Below are 17457 nucleotides of genomic sequence, written 5' to 3' on the forward strand. Positions count from 1 at the left end.
ATTTCCTGTTGAGCTGCTTTGCAATGATTTGTATCGCAAAAAGCACTATACAAATAAACTTGAACTTGTATTTTGAACTAGATTGCACGAAACCAAAAAGCATAAATATAGATTTTACATGCAAGTATAACTCATAATACTTAGAATTTTATGTTTATTAACATTATAAATCACTCAAATAAATCATCCAATAAATTAAAGTGAAATCACACACTCATCGCAAGATGGACTAAGATTTGTATGCTTTTGTATGCATCCAACATTTGCATGAAGAACAGCTGCGAAGAAAACACAGTAGCACCACACAAGATTTACTGATTAGGAAAAACAATATGTAAAGAAACATAAATACAAAATACCAAAGCTAGGACTATTAGATATGGGTTTGCAGCAACATAAGGTCAGCAGAGATACTCAGATCATCTCTAATTTAGGACAGAGAGTCCAGGCTCTATTTACTCTATTATAAATTGCAAAAAAGTCGATGACATAGAGTTGTTTACTCTTTAATCCTATCTCCAGGGGCCTGTGACCTTGTTCAGAGCTCATTGTAGTCAGACAGAGTGAATCTTATAAATGCAGAGCCACTTTCCACCAACTGCTTACATACATAGTTATAGGCTGCTCAAGGCTTTTTCCAGACCATCGGGAAGCCTATAGTTTATGGGGGGAAAATAGCTTTTTTACTTTCGTTTTTATGATGAAATGGATGAATATAAACAGAAACTAGAAAACATTTGCAAGCCTACATGTTTTCTGTCTCTATCCATGTTAGAGAGGCTGCTGATGTGAGGACTGTATGAATTGATTACTGTGGTTTTACAGTGAATTTATAACACTGCCCTTCTCGGGGCTTATTGCTTTATTATATATAATTCATGGAATGTTTTTTTTTAATGTAATGTTTTTTTAAATGTTGCTACTTGTATAGAACACTCCGGAACATTTAAAAGTAGCGCTCCCATAATGTTTGCAAAATTATAAAATAGAATGTTTCGCAAAAACCTTGAAAAAAGCATTTTTAAACATTTAAATAAATTGGATCTTTTGAACATTCAGAGAACATCCAGAAACAACATTTTCTTAACTTAATGAGAATAACAAAATGTTCTTAGAACATATTTTTGTAAACTGGGCCCATCCTTTTCACAGAATTTGTACCAAATGACATACTCTCAGAACAAACATTCGGGGTGGGAAAGAAATAAAAAGTGCATACAGTTGCTTTAATTAAAAATGCAGGTGCATGTGCATTGTTAAACAGTAAAACAATTAACCTTATGAACTTTACAATGCAACTATTCATAATGGTCAACATCAGAACTAGAGTCGATAAAACAGGAAAGGGAAAGGCAGTGAAGATGTGACAATGTTATCACAAATAATAAGTATGACCTGGTGGCTTTAGCTGATAAGCTAACTTATCTTTCATATAACACTTGATTATGTCACCCGACAGCGTCCAGACAACAAATCACATGCAAGTCAGCAGACACACTATTGACCTACATGATAACTGTGAGTGACAGGATATACAGTATGTGTTCACTGCTGGAGTTGCTAATCAGGTGAACATTCTGGCAACATCAGTAAATATGCAAACCACCCCACAGAGCATCATAAAATCATCTATGAAGCACATTTATCTCAAAATGAAAAGGTAAACGTATCTCTCAGGAGAGATAGAGAGAGCGACAGTGCATTTGAACTGCTTCAGAGACCATTATCTGAGTATGTGTATGTAACTTTGACAACACAGCAGCCTTTAAAAGCAATGGAGCGTTCTGGCTGAGCACTTTCCCAAAACTAATCTTGTTAAAAGCCTTTCCCCTCTAATCCCTAAGGACTCCCAGATGCTGGCATATTAATCCCAATAAAACATCTCTGAAATCCAGCAGAAAGGCAAATCTGCATCTGAACGGAACAGTTCATTAGAGCCATTGGCTCTAAAACTAGAATTTAAAAGACATTTTTTTTCACATTAATATGGGTTACTGTAGCCTGCATGGAAAGTGAGGATCATTTCAAATCAAATATGTCTATCAAAGGAGCCTATTTATATTAAGAATTCATGCAGACAATCACAACCACGAATATTCACATTTGGATAGAGAAACATGGCACAGAACAAAAGCATGAGAAATTATACAGTCAAAATCATTTGTTGAGCACACTTTCTAATTAACATTCAATAATATATATACAAATATATGTATTGGCCATACAGTGATGGAAAAAAAAATATACAAATGTATTCAATCAGCAGCAAGAAAGATGTAATTGGTTCTCAAAGTGCTTGATTTATTATGATGTTTGTGGGAATGCCTAAAACTCAAAGCTGAAGAGTTTAATTAAAAAATAAATTAATTAATTAATTAGAGTTGCATAATCATCTGTACCATATCAGTTATCTCAGAAAATTCAAGATTTTTCCTGTTTTTACATTTAGATTAAGTTAACCGTAGATAACAGCAAATTTAAAGTCAATTTGAAAATTAATATATATTTTAGACAGTACATTATAATGTTATGATGCCTAAATTCACTTTAATCATTCATAATGACTGATTTTAGTCTTTTATTGTTTTATTTTTAATATATTTTAATGAAGTAGTAAAGTACCATCCATTTATCATTTATCAGCCATTGCAATTAAAATATTTTTACATATATTCATAATAAATTATACACTTTACCTTTAAAGAAACATTAAAATATCCACTTTTCTGTCCTAGAGTGATTACACCTGTAGACAGGGCTCTACATTTCATAGACCAAAATGTAAAAACTAGGCGTTTGAATCTTCAAGTCACATCTTGTGTTGCTTTTGATCTTGTGCAGACGCAGGGAACTGTTTATTCCTATGGCCTACAGCACAATCTTTTTAGGATGAAGCAGGGATGGATGTATCTGAATACATATTCTGAGCAGTGTCAATCCATAACTAAAACACTGATCGCTGCTTTTCCCACAGAACTGTCATATTCTTCCCTGAGAGGAGAGGATCATCTCCACATCACCGAAAGAAGCCTTAAAGGGTGTCCTCTTATAAAAAATAAAGGCCCTGTTTACCCCGTATAGCCTGTGGTTGCCCATTTTCCACCTCAAAACAGGCAAAAGTACAACAAATACAACACAGCCAAATTTCAGGTGTCAGCTGTAACTGCATGCAGGTTCATTTTGGAGCCCTGTGTAAAGGAGACAAAAAAGGAGGAAGGGATAAGTCAGATGACCAAGAGTCTGTTAAGATGGTGTCCTGAAGTATAAATAAGTGGTAGTGCAGCCCGTATTCAGTCATTTCCAGCAGTTTCCGCAGTGACAGAGGCTTCCTCCACCGAAGCACCTGGGAGCTGTCTGGATGGGCCGCCGCTGCGACCTTCTGAGTGGAAGGCAGGACTTGACTCTGACGTCACAATGATGGAAGGGATCCGCGCCAACGGTGTTTTCTCATCAACATTCTCTGAGACTATATTTGCCTTAATGTGACAGAGAAAGAATAGTTAGTGAGTTGAAAATGGTGAAACGGATACAACAGTAAAATCTTTTGTTATTGCTGTCACTTTTGATCAATTAAATGCATCCATGCTGAATAAAAGTGTGTTTGTTTTATTATATGTATACTTAATGAGATCAGGCTGGGAGTGCATAAGTAGGTATTAGACTTGCTTGTAGGAATCAATGAAAACTCCCACAGTGCACTGGAACCAAATCTCGCCATAGTCATGTTGATGCAAGCAATACAGGAATGTTTTTTAGCTTGATCTGCTGAGAACTTTCTGGGCTAGAGTTTGTGTTTACATTCACTGACAGGTTTGCTTCCTGTCATCGCTTCCAGCGCTGGGTTCCAGTCGGTACAGCTATAATAATGACACACTGGGGTAACTTTGTGTCAGTGTACCTCGGCCTCTCTGATTAACATACTGCGTCTGAACACAAGTCAATTTGGATGCCTAATTTGACCTCATGTAGGTTGGTTTCATTTAACGTCTGGCATTTGTGTATCCCTTCTCTCTGAGGATCAAACTATTGCTGTTTTCTTCCTCAGAATGTGACTAACTCACATCCTGTGTGCTTATTTTGTATGCTTAACCAAACAGCCCCTTCATAACACAAAAGATTAATCAATAGGAACATATACCGCCATTGGACCTGTTTGGAGGGGACTAGTGTTCGCTGAAGAGTTTAGTAAAATTGTGTTTCACAAATGGACTTTCAGTCCCGTATTAATCAAACACATTAGTGTTTTCTCTCACACAACCTCAAAAAAAGATTACAGAACTAATTAAATACACTTTTTTTCAGCATCCTCTGAGAAATCTGCTCCAGTCCAGATAGGAATATCTAAGACTATTGTATTATTATTATTTCTCCTCCTATATTTGACCGTTGTTGAAAAAGTGTCATTCACTTCTCTCTCTTAGTTACATAATCACATGTAAATCTGGTTTAGTGATGCACAGACCTTCTGTTACGTCCATTTCCAGAAAACAGACACTTCCGTGTTAATAACTACAGAGACCTTATGTTTTTGCAGTAGTACATGAAGTGACTGACATCATATGTTAATTGTAACTCAAAAACATAATTTATAAACTAATTCAGTCCAAAAAGAGCACTTACAGAGGACGAGAGACAACTGGACAGGCTGACCTCAGCCATTGAGATCTCATCTTTGTCACCCACCGTCTGAAAGAGGAGATAGGAATGAAATGTATGATTAGGAGTTTTTTCACATGGTTCCATAGTTCAACTTTCTCTTTCTCATTCTTCAAATTCAGATCTTTAATCACTGATTAAGTTAGCACACTGCCAGCCTATTAGTGTTTAAAATGGGCTGTGACCAATAAAAACGGAGGTGGAAGGGCAAAGCAAAAGGTGCCACCCAGTGGATGCACTAATGCCGTTCATCTTGATGACATGGGATGAGCTTCTGTTTATAGGGATTATTTCTCTAAAACCAGCAGATTAGAGCAGGAGAATTAAAGCAGGCTTAATCTCAATGTAATGGACCCTCATTCAAGTCTGCTCTTTAAAGAAACGCCCCGCACACTGACCCACACCGTACCATCTACATCTGTCACTTGCTCTACTGGCTCATGGCCTGATTAACATTATATTAACAAAAGGAGCCTTTGGGAGCCAAATCAATTTGATATGACTTCTCTTCATTTAAAACTCATGAAAAAAAGTTTTTGTGACTGGAAAACATAAACAATGTGACATTATATATCTTTTAGGCTGGTAAATGATAAGCATAAAAGCAGGATTTGTCTCAGTCCATTAACATGAGAGAGTGATTGTCTGACTATTGCTCTGTATGTTGTACAATCGCTCCAGTGAAGCAGATCAGTGCTTCTCAATTGGTGGGTCTCAATCCAAAAATGGGTCACAAGTCTGTGCTGATAAAGCTATGGACAAAAAAAAAATCTAAATGCTAAATTATGAAATGCAACAAACCATGCAATCATAGTTTAACATTACAAAATAAAATATTAAATAAAAAAAATGAAAATTCTTTCTAAAAAATTATTCCTCTTTATAGAAGCTGCATAAATGCAATTAAATAATTAAAATCTAAAATTTTAAAATATTTTTTTTAAACATGGTAACATATTTTATCTATTTATTTTTCTTAAACAATACTGACAAAATGCAGAACTGCACTGGTTGTCTTATCATTAAAAATGACCAGCTCATAAGAGTTAGGAATCCTATTACGCTGGCTGCATTTCATGTGTTTGATTCTCTAAAAAGAACTGGCTCGAAAGAGTCATTCGTTTTGTAAAAAAGATCATACTGGCTGTGGTGCTTGTGTTTGATTCATAAAAAAAAAATAACTCATGAGAGTCATTCTTTTGGGAATTGGACTATATTGGTTGTACTGTATGTGTTTGATTCACTAAAAGGAACCAGCTCATGAAATTCATTCACTCAGGAATCAGAGTATACTCGTTGCACTGTATATATGATTGACTGAAGGAATCGGTTCATAAGAGACATTTGTTCGGGATATAGAGCACACCAGCTGCACTGAATGTTTCTGGTCGTACTGCTTTGTGCTGTATAATCAGTAGCGATGCCATTGAATAAGCAGTGCATGACACTCAGTCAGAGTATTTTTAATACAATTTTCAATAATAACTTTCAATAATGTTAAGTTTCGCTTGTGATGTATCATTTAAGTAAAAAAGAAAATCTATCATTATTAAGCAGTACCAGTACCAGGCTAAATTAAAAAATACATCTTCATCTGGAGAGTTAAAGCAAGAAGAGTTCAGAGAAATCTCAGAGAAATGATAGTTCCGTCTTATCTAAGAAAAAATGGTGAAAGAAACACAAATCTCCCTTAAATTTAATTAATGTACAGTCAAAATAAATCACAGAAAGAGCATCATTAGCACATATAACCAAGCCCACTCTTGAACACTCTTGTCATTTGTCACAGTACTACGCTGGTTGAAACCAGGGCAGTGAACTGTCTTCAAGATATGAAGGATGGAATGAAATTTCCAAATGAATTTTAAATCTGATGGAGTCGTTTCCTCTCTAAAATGAATCTTCCTAATTTCATATATGAAATATGCACTGAGTGAGCTGGGAAGCTTTTGATTAATGAGGTGAGATATAACACTTCTGGAAGATTCTCACTTACGCTGATGTATGTACAGGTCCGGTTCAAGTTTGGCTCGGCTAGACTCTGGGCCGAGGTTTTGTCAAAGATACCCGAGTCTCTGCTCTTGATCTTCAACCTCAGAGAGCTGGTGTGCTTGAAGTCTGACAAATCTTTACGGATGTCAGATGAGACCTGACGACTAGCAGGACGTGAACTCGTGCTGGAGAGATCTGCCTCTGTGTCTGTCCAGCCCTGTCCATAAACAACACACACTGAATGCTGATCAAACAGCTTAAATAGAAATCCAAAAAGCATAATTGTGAGGTTGCTGTTACCCTTTGGATGAGGACGGACAGAAACATACTTTACACAAATGCAAACGAGAATGCTTGGCCATGTTTCACCTAAAAATTAAAATTTTGTCATCATTTACTCAATGTCATGTTGTTCCAAATCTGTATACATTTGATGACAGAAATGATGACAGAATTTTCATTTTTGGATGAACTATCCCTTTAAATGTACTTTACTTGCATAACTGAGGTGGTCACACTTAATTTGTAGATCACATTCTTGCTATTAACACACCATTAACTATGACTTCAGCCTCAATAAACTCTTAATCTCTGTTTATTAATAGTTAGAAAGGTAATGGTTAAGTTTAAGTATTGGGTATTAGATTGGGATTAGGGATGTAGAATATGGTCATGCAGAATATGTAAGGACTAATAAACATCCAATATGTTAATAATAGGTATGCTAATAAGCAACTAGTTAATAGTGAGAATTGGTCCCTGTACTAAAGTGTTATTGTCTGATATAATCAAATTCTCTTGGTGATGTCCTCATGCAGCTAATTCAGTGTGCACAGTACTTCATCACATTATTAATCACAGGGAGAGAAAACAACAACATCAAAAATGCTACAGAAAGTGACCAAAATGCCCCAAATATTAAAATTGTGTCTACACTGAATTCCTCTGTTAGGTATCTATTACCTAACATTTGATATATTGCATAATATTCTGTTCTTGGTCTATTAAGTTCCAGGTTGGCCATTTGAGTAAACTTATTCAGTTGAAGTATTTCAAATTAATGGAGCACATGATGTTTATATTGTATAGTACACCATCAGAGAGGGGAAAAAAAAAAAAAAAAAAACTCCCTTAAAAATTATTTTCAGGTGACAATTAGCACTCCCTAACAATATCTGACACTAGTTCTGGCATATTTTTCTGACAGAATTTGGTTTCACAAACATGTGTAGTGTTTGTTTCTGGCCTTAAGGTGTTTTCTTACCGACTCACTGTCAGACACTGAGGACAAGCGTGTTTTTCCGGCACGGTGCAGGTTGCAGCTGGTCTCTGAAGACTGGCTTGTCAAAGTGGAGCGTCGTGTGGACATAAAGCTACTGCTGCTGAACCGGTCTCTATGAGGCACACACAGCAGGACTCCCAGACATGGTATATACTTTGCAATGGCAGACCTGAGAGAGAAGTGATATGTGAAAGAAGACAGAAACATTGAAAGAGGAAACTGCACACTGCAGTTCACATCAACTTTCCATAACTGTCAATGAAATATTAATACCCTTTTTTTGTTAAAAAGCCTTAAATTTTCAAGGGGCAAGGGAATTTTCTACTCATTGTGCCCTATGTCAAAACCAAACTTGACAGCTCAAATCAATCCTTCACAATGATCCCATAATTTCCAGGCAATATGAATGGGTACATGATGGCCTCATCATTTAGGTGCTTCATCGTGAGGCATTAATCTTCAGATCTGTTATGAGCAGCACATGGCCTAATGCATCCACAGCAGATCAATCTGAAGTAAATCTGACTTTTAAAGGTCAGAATCTACCTCTGTCATCTCAAGGTACTTGTGCCTGCGCTCTGTACACAAAACCGCTGATCGATTTGGGTGCAGCGTGCATGTTTGTGGAACAATGTTTAATTTAGCTGGACAAGTCTCTTGGTATTGGAAACTAGGATTTGTAATAAACCGGAGCTGCTGGTTATTGAGTCGGCTGTGCTTCAGTTCTTCAGTATGCAGCCAGGGTATTTCAATTTTAGTGCACAATGTAAAATATTGCCAGGATTTTACTATTTTTAACAGAAATTTCAGTAACAAGTACTTTTAATGCATTACGTATGCCTTGCAATGCACCTTATAATGCATTGACCAATTTCATGAGTAATTGTAACAACAATTAATACATTATAACACTTATCAATTCATGGTTACACTATGCATTTTAAATTTGGTTATAATTATTTACGACAAGATATAATGTAGTACAACGTACATTATGAATAATTATAATGCATTACAGCCTTTAATAACCTTTATAATGCATTACTTTAAGTTAAGTGATACCATAATTTCTTACAATAAAATCTCTCTTCATTAATGTTCTATTCATCCCAAAAATATTATTCAACATTATTAATAAGAAATCAACACGTTAGAATGATTTCTAAAGGATCACATGACGCTTAGGACTGGAGTTTTGCAAATTCAACTTTGCCATCAGAGGAATGAATTTGATTTTTAAACTAATAATATTTTACAATATTACTATATTTCTGTATTTTTTGGGGGGGGGGGGGGGGTACATGACAAGTCTTTCAAAAACAATTCCAAAATTTTATACCAACCCTAAACTTTTAAACACTAGTGTGAATTCAAGGTTTTAACATAAAATCAATGCAAGCTTGGTCATTTTCTGTCACAATACAAATTACATATCAGTTATTTCTTTCTCTTGTTCACTGTGAAGTCACAGTATAATTCATATAATTGTAATAATTTGTCAAAATGAACTGATATCCATGAATATGCATCATTCTCTTTAAACACAACAGAGTAGACAGCTGTTGGTAGAAAGGTTTACACTGAGCATTGTCACACCTGTATTTGGGGTGAGTGATGGCATAGATGATTGGGTTATGGATGGCGGATGCTTTGGCAATCACAGCAGGCACAGAGTTCATGTAGGGTGTGAGCATGTCAGCGTAGCTGTGGAAAGAGTGAGAAGACATAACATTACACATCAATATAATGCTTTACTTTCATCTAAGCAGCATGACATGGACTCACAGCTCCACACAGACATATTAGATTACAAAGACACGGTAAATGAGTAAAACCATTGAGTCATTTGGAAATGAAGCAGCAGGTATGTGGCATCTGTGATCATTAACCTGTCAAAGGGAGTCTGATGAAAAGATATCAGAGAATTTAATTCACACTCTGTGACACATTTTCTCTGTGAGGGTGGATGGAAGAAAACAGCGATGGAAGAAATCATGTCTTCACATATATATTATATATTAAATTATAAGTAACGTTTTTGTCAGTGATCTGAAATATTTATTTGAAGTTCCCCTGAAATTTTAAAGTAATATTTGAATAAATTAACAATACATTTGCATGTACTCTAATGTTTATATTATATTATATGAATTTAGTGCCTTAGCTTCTTATAACTACCTTGAAAAATGTCTACTTCTCACACAGAACACACTGTACCTCATGATGATAGATAAGTGGGTAATTTTCATCATCTTTAATTTAAAGCTATCTCTGCTCTTTTTAATATGACATATTTCTGCCTTGAGTGTCTAGACAGTCTTTGTACTGTCTGAAAAAATAACTAGAGTCAAACTTTTTTATTCTTGCACAAGCAGTGAACAGTGTGTGTGAGCATAGTTACAGTGATAAGTGAAGTATGACTTTATCTGTCAAATATTTTGCACTTTTAGTTGCCACAGGTAACTATAAATAATAAAAATGTCAATAAACAAAACAAACAAAAAAATAAGCTGACGTCAACACTAATTAGCTAACATCATCAAGAAGGATTCAATAAAAGCAATGGACTGATACTGATTCTTACCCAGCAAAAGCAGTAAGAGCCACACAGGAGTACGGAGACCAGGAGATGACATACAAAAGGATCACTATGAGTGCTATCTTTGCCATCTTCCATTCATTTTTCATTCGAAGCATCTTCTTGATAGAGTCTCTGGGTCCTCCTTCTCCATTGATTTTTCCGACAGCTCTGTTATTTCATCACACAGATGTGTAAACAAACAGATAGATACAGTACACACAAGAAGATACAGCATATACATTAGTTTACAAAGCCAAGGTTTTTGTATCACTGTAACATAGCGCTAATCTAAAATTGATCTCTTATGGATAAATAATATTTCACTTCTTTATAGAAAAACAGTATTTTTCCTCTTTCCGGTGCAGAAACATGGTCAAATACGCTCATAAACATGGTAAAAGCATGTACCTGTTGGTATTTCGGATGGCCCTGAAGATGAAGAAGTAGCAATAAATGATGACAAAAAGCGGGATGAAGAAAACAAAAGTAAAGAGCAGCATTGTGTAGGCTCGTACAGAAGGACTGAAAGTCATGTAATCCCACGAACAGGATGTCAGCAGACCTTCAGGGACATATGCACCTGAGAATATAAAATACAATTATATGCTGCTGCTTCTAAAATGAGGAGATACAATTTCCTTTCTAATAAATGAAGGATATATATACATTATTCAATCTTGAATTTCACAATTAAATGCCTCTCTTTAAGTGAGTGATTGTAAGCACTTACTCCATCCAAAGAACGGAGGCAGGCTCCAGCCCATAGAGTACGCCCAAGCAGCAGAGAGTATCCACAGGGCTCGTTTGCGTGACATAACGCCAATAGAGGCCAAAGGACGAGTGATCACAAAGTATCGATCTACTGCGATAATCATGAGTGTGATCATTGAGCAGATACCAAACAGAGCGCCACAGAATGCATATAACTCACAACCTGTGGAGAGAGAGAAATATTGTAAAAAGAAATATGGTGAAGGAATAGTTCACCCAAAAATTTAAATTTACTCACGCTCAGTTTGTTTCTTCATTGGAACAGATTTGGAGAAATGTAGCATTACATCACTTGTTCACCAATAGATCCTCTACAGTGAATGGGTGCCATCAGAATGCCGACCAAACCGCCAATATAACAGTAAAGTTATCCACATGACTTCAGTCCATCTATTAATGTCTTGTGAAGTGAAAAACTGCATGTTTGTATAAGAAACAAATCCGTCATTAAGGCATTAAGATGCTGCTGACCAAAATACCATTGCAAAATCCATCCAAATGAAAAAAGTCCATCCATTGTTTTCCTTTCACATTAAAATCCAATGACACATTTATTTTACAACTCTTTTGGACTGTATTTGATTTTAAATGGTGCTTGAACTGTGCATATTTCTCTCCTGATTTACACAAGACAACCTTTTCACTGGAAAAAGCAATATTATGGATAGAGGACTTCGAAGTTAAAAACTTCATTATGAAACTTCAAATTCATTACAAACATGAGGCTTTTCACTTCACAAGATGTTAATTGATAGACTAGAGGTCCAGTGGAGTAGTGGTGTGGATTATTGTGATGTTCTTATCAACTCTCATTTTGACGGCACCCATTCACTGCAGAGGACCAAGTGGTGAACAGGCGATGTAATGTTAAATTTCTCCAAATCTCTTATGATGAAGAAACAAACTCAACTACATCTTAGATGGCCTATAAGGGTGTGTACTTTTTCAGCACATTTTGATTTTTAGGTGAACTAATCCTTGCATTTCATAATGCACTGAATAAATAATTCAGCTCTGCATTAATAAAACAAGTCCTTCACATTGTTCTACATTGTATAAGTAATAAATCTTACTACACTGTCCTAATAAATCAACCACCTCAGTCAAGCTTCTGTGGGAAAAGGATAAGACTGGAAAATGGCTTTAGATGGAAAAAGAACATGTTTTCCTTATCAGCATAGGAATACTAGCTAATTTATACAAGCAACACATGTGGGCAATAGATGTGTAATTATAATAATAATGGAAAACCCTGTAACCCTGTGAATCTATAATTGCTTTGGAAATGCCACCAGTGTGAACAGGTTTTTCATTTTACAGACTGGAAAAAGGTATAAGCTTAAGAACCTGTCATTGAAAAGTCCATATTCATTGACTACTAATTTAAATATTGCAGAAATCTTTTCTTGATTATAGCCCTGGCTATGAGAAGGCTAGCGAGAACAAGAATATCATTGAACTCTTTCCCACTGTTTGAATATTATGTATTATGTTCAGATTATCAGATGATCTTGTACCATTCTAAAGGTTTTTTTTTTTTGTTGCAATAATCACTAGCTCACTGTATATTATACTGTTTAGTACACACAGCAACCTAGCAAATGCCTAAATGAATGTAATCAATACATATTGAATTAATATTATTATATATACAATGCACACACACACACACACACACATATATATATATATATATATATATATATATACACTGAACAAAATTATAAACGCAACACTTTTGTTTTTGCCCCATTTTTCATGAACTGAACTCAAAGATCTAAGACTTTTTCTATACACACAAAAGGCCTATTTCTCTCAAATATTGTTCACAAATCTGTCTAAATCTGTGTTAGTGAGCACTTCTTTGCCGAGATAATCCATCCACCTCACAGGTGTGGCATATCAAGATGCTGATTAGACAGCATGATTATTGCACAGGTGTGCCTTAGGCTGGCCACAATAAAAGGCCACTCTAAAATGTGCAGTTTTATCACAAAGCACAATGCCACAGATGTCGCAAGTTTTGAGGGAGCGTGCAATTGGCATGCTGACTGCAGGAATGTCCACTAGAGCTGTTGCCCGTGAATTGAATGTTCATTTCTCTACCATAAGCCATCTCCAAAGGCGTTTCAGAGAATTTGGCAGTACATCCAACCAGCCTCACAACTGCAGACCACGTGTAACCACATCAGCCCAGGACCTCCACATCCAGCATCTTCACCTCCAAGATCGTCTGAGACCAGCCACCCGGACAACTGCTGCAACAATCGGTTTGCATAATCAAAGAATTTCTGCTCAAACTGTTAGAAACCGTCTCAGGGAAGCTCATCTGCATGCTCGTCGTCCTCATCGGGGTCTCGAACTGACTGCAATGTGGGCAAATGCTCACATTCGATGGCGTTTGGCACTTTGGAGAGGTGTTCTCTTCACGGATGAATCCCGGTTTTCACTGTACAGGGCAGATGGCAGACAGCGTGTATGGAGTCGTGTGGGTGAGCGGTTTGCTGATGTCAACGTTGTGGATCGAGTGGCCCATGGTGGCGGTGGGGTAATGGTATGGGCAGGCGTATGTTATGGACAACGAACACAGGTGCATTTTATTGATGGCATTTTGAATGCACAGAGATACCGTGACGAGATCCTGAGGCCCATTGTTGTGCCATTCATCCACGGCCATCACCTCATGTTGCAGCATGATAATGCACGGCCCTATGTTGCAAGGATCTGTACACAATTCCTGGAAGCTGAAAACATCCCAGTTCTTGCATGGCCAGCATACTCACCGGACATGTCACCCATTGAGCATGTTTGGGATGCTCTGGATCGGCGTATACAACAGCGTGTTCCAGTTCCTGCCAATATCCAGCAACTTCACACAGCCATTGAAGAGGAGTGGACAACCGGATCAACTCTATGCGAAGGAGATATGTTGCACTGCGTGAGGCAAATGGTGGTCACACCAGATACTGACTGCTTTTCTGAGCACCCCGAACCCCCCCCCCCCCAGTACAGTAAAACTGCACATTTTAGAGTGGTCTTTTATTGTGGTCAGCCTAAGGCACACCTGTGCAATAATCATGCTGTCTAATCAGCATCTTGATATGCTACACCTGTGAGGTGGATGGATTATCTCGGCAAAGGAGAAGTGCTCACTAACACAGATTTAGACAGATTTGTGAACAATATTTGAGAGAAATATGCCTTTTGTGTACATAGAAAAAGTCTTAGATCTTTGAGTTAAGCTCATGAAAAATGAGGGCAAAAACAAAAGTGTCGCGTTTATAATTTTGTTCAGTGTATATATATATATATATATATATATAGATATATATATATATATATATATATATATATATATATATATATATGTATATATATATATATATATTGTCACGAATCTGGTCCATGCTCTCCCGATTAACCACCACTAGAGGTCACCCGTTCACCACTATGACTTTTTCACTCACAACACATTAGACTCAATTTCCCATAATCCTTTGCACTGACGACATTCACAGCTGTTCACTATTTCGCCCACACCTGATCACCATTTTCCAATCACCACCACACACCATATAAGCCTGGGACTTGCTCTTGCTCAGAGCCGAGTATTGTTAGCATTTATCACTAACCTAGCGATAGCAACTTTACAGAGCCATTGTTATAGTCTTGTCTTGCCTTGTTTATCTTGCCGTGTCTGACCCTGTCCGTGTTTCCTGGATTTACCCCTTTGCCTTGCCGTTTGGACTGTGTTCGCTCCCCGTTTGGATTCTTGCTCTCGTCTCTGGATTATCTCTCTGCCTTGCCCCTTTGGATACTGTTCACCGATCATCGACCCACGCTTGCTCCACGGATTGCTCTGTCTTGCCTCTGCCATACCTGTTTGCCCCTGTCTGACCCTGCCTGTTTTCTGACCATGTTTAGTAATAAAGCTTTGCACATGGATCCGCACGTCTCACGTCTCATCAGCCCCGTAACATATATGCTGTTATATATATATATATATATATATATATATATATATATATATGTACACACTGAATACACACACACACATACATATATATATATATATATATATATATATATATATATATATATATATATGTAATTGGATATATACTGATATTAATATAAAAAATGTAAGCTGCATATAAAATAAAGATTATTGAAGTACATTATTGAAGTACAAAAACTGCAAGAAAATACTATTGCAGTTTTTGAATCTCAAAATTTCACATTTATTTCAATGTGTTCTTTGTAACTGTTTGTGAAATTTCTGAGTGAAAATTGTTTCTATACCATTTTTTTCAGTGTACTCATAAAACTACAATAACACAGTGGATAAAATATTGACAACGAAAAAATATGAAGAATGTATGGCTGCTGGAGGTTGTAAGATTCTCAGTTATTATTAACAAGGTGATGTCTACAAGATGATTCCAGACAGAGAACGCTTGTTAAATTCTGATCAACTATGATTCGAGACAAAATAAACTCGTATAATGATTGTGAATGGGTGAAGTGAGTGGGTGCCGCTGTCACATTTTTCTTCACCATCTTATAAAGCTGCTCTACAGCACTGTGAGTTTGTTTTATTGAACATCATTCAGAGAAAGCGCAGCAGATCTCTCACACATTCCTCAGGTTGACGAGAGACCTCAAGAGAGTTTGAGTCATTCCACTTCATCAACCATCCAGCAACTGCTTCAATTCAAAGTACACACTTTAAGTGCTTAAAAGGTCTGAAATCTAAACAAGACCATCAGTGATCAAGGGATCCTCAGATGACCCGACATTTTCTGTTTTTTCTGTGGCATTATTCAAACGCCTAACATTAGAGCATCACATTAATCCCACACATGCTACTGCATAATGAATATTGCATGCAATTGTTGTCCTTTCAAGAGGGGTTTTTAGGACTAATACAAAATAATCACAATAATATGTTTAAGAGAGCTTGAATGAGAGATTACATCTCTAATATATTGACTTTGTAGGGAGTTGCTCAGTCACGAGTCGCTAACTGCTATTCTACACAGACGTCAGATAAGATGGACATAGGGAAACATTTAATATGTAATAGAACTGCTGTTAAACTAACAACAGTATATCCAGAGATGCAAACTACTAAATCTTTTTCTTAAATATGGCTGTTGTTCCCAAAATAACCACAAAATAAAATCAAGATACATTTTTATTGTAACTATGGACGAGAGAGATGTAGAAGTGTTCACCGTGAAGCTTACACTGGTGATGTACCGGAGAGAAAATGGATTTCACAGTAAATGATCTAATTTTCAGCAGTAAGAAAATAAAGTGTTTTAAAGCTTGTTGTTTTTTCGTAGAACATCACAGTTATATATGATATGAGAACAGTAGGGCCTGTAGATAGGGAGTATGTGTTATTTAATAAAAATATAATTATATTTTCAGAATGACATTATTTTTTTCTCAAACATAGTCTGTGGGGTAAAACGCCCCCAGGGGGCAATGGGCAATTACTGTAGTTATTCTGTTCTGAACGTCAAATCCTTTGTTTTTCCATCAAATGTATTCTAACTAGTTGGTTCAATAAAAATATTTGGACTTTATATTTTAAAATTTTCGTTTTCCCCCATTCTACCCTATAATACATTTAACAAATCATGAGACAGATAAAAAAAAAAACCACTAACAAATTAAGCTTGTTAGTTGTGCAAAAAGTGTCGATAATACAGTGAATTTTTAATTCACAAGCTTTTATAAAAGTTTTTGTTTTTATGTATTCTAGGACAAAAAAATATAATTACGACTGTTTTCTTCCTCAATAATAACACACTGGAAAAAGCTTGATAAAGCAGAACCCTAATTATTTTCTCAGAGCACTGATTCATCAAACAATCAGCTTAATGAATCAAAACCTTTTTTTTTTCAGCGTTTATAATTGCACATTTTTTACATCCACCTGCAGATTTTGAGAAGCCCCTTTGCATTGTAATTGAAATATGTTCAGGCTAACTGAACACTGATTCATATCTACATATGTTTTGACCTCTGTGGACACTAAGGTGTTTCTTCTCCTTCACCAGGATATATAGTTCTGCATCACTGCATAATCCCTCTCCAACTGAGATCCTTTATTATTATCTGTTATACTTTCTTCTCATCTGCACTGGAATCAGTCTCATGAACT

At 36.3% G+C, this 17457-nt stretch overlaps 1 protein-coding gene across 1 annotated transcript in view; it reads right to left on the reverse strand.

Moving 5' to 3' along the window:
- Nucleotides 1-1191: 1191 nt before the first annotated feature.
- Nucleotides 1192-17457, reverse strand: part of LOC306851935 (melanopsin-A-like) — a 28952-nt gene continuing 12686 nt past the window's right edge. Inside the window, exons 4-11 of the mRNA XM_079388458.1 lie at nt 11242-11445; nt 10920-11091; nt 10515-10679; nt 9527-9634; nt 7913-8099; nt 6653-6865; nt 4621-4686; nt 1192-3476 (exon numbers count right to left, since the gene is read on the reverse strand). Coding sequence (XP_079244584.1) covers nt 3291-3476; nt 4621-4686; nt 6653-6865; nt 7913-8099; nt 9527-9634; nt 10515-10679; nt 10920-11091; nt 11242-11445 — 1301 coding nt within the window. The 3' untranslated portion in view covers nt 1192-3290. The remainder of the gene's footprint in view (nt 3477-4620; nt 4687-6652; nt 6866-7912; nt 8100-9526; nt 9635-10514; nt 10680-10919; nt 11092-11241; nt 11446-17457) is intronic.

Source organism: Barbus barbus (assembly GCF_936440315.1).
Source record: "Barbus barbus genome assembly, chromosome: 32".
Lineage (NCBI taxonomy): Eukaryota > Metazoa > Chordata > Actinopteri > Cypriniformes > Cyprinidae > Barbus > Barbus barbus.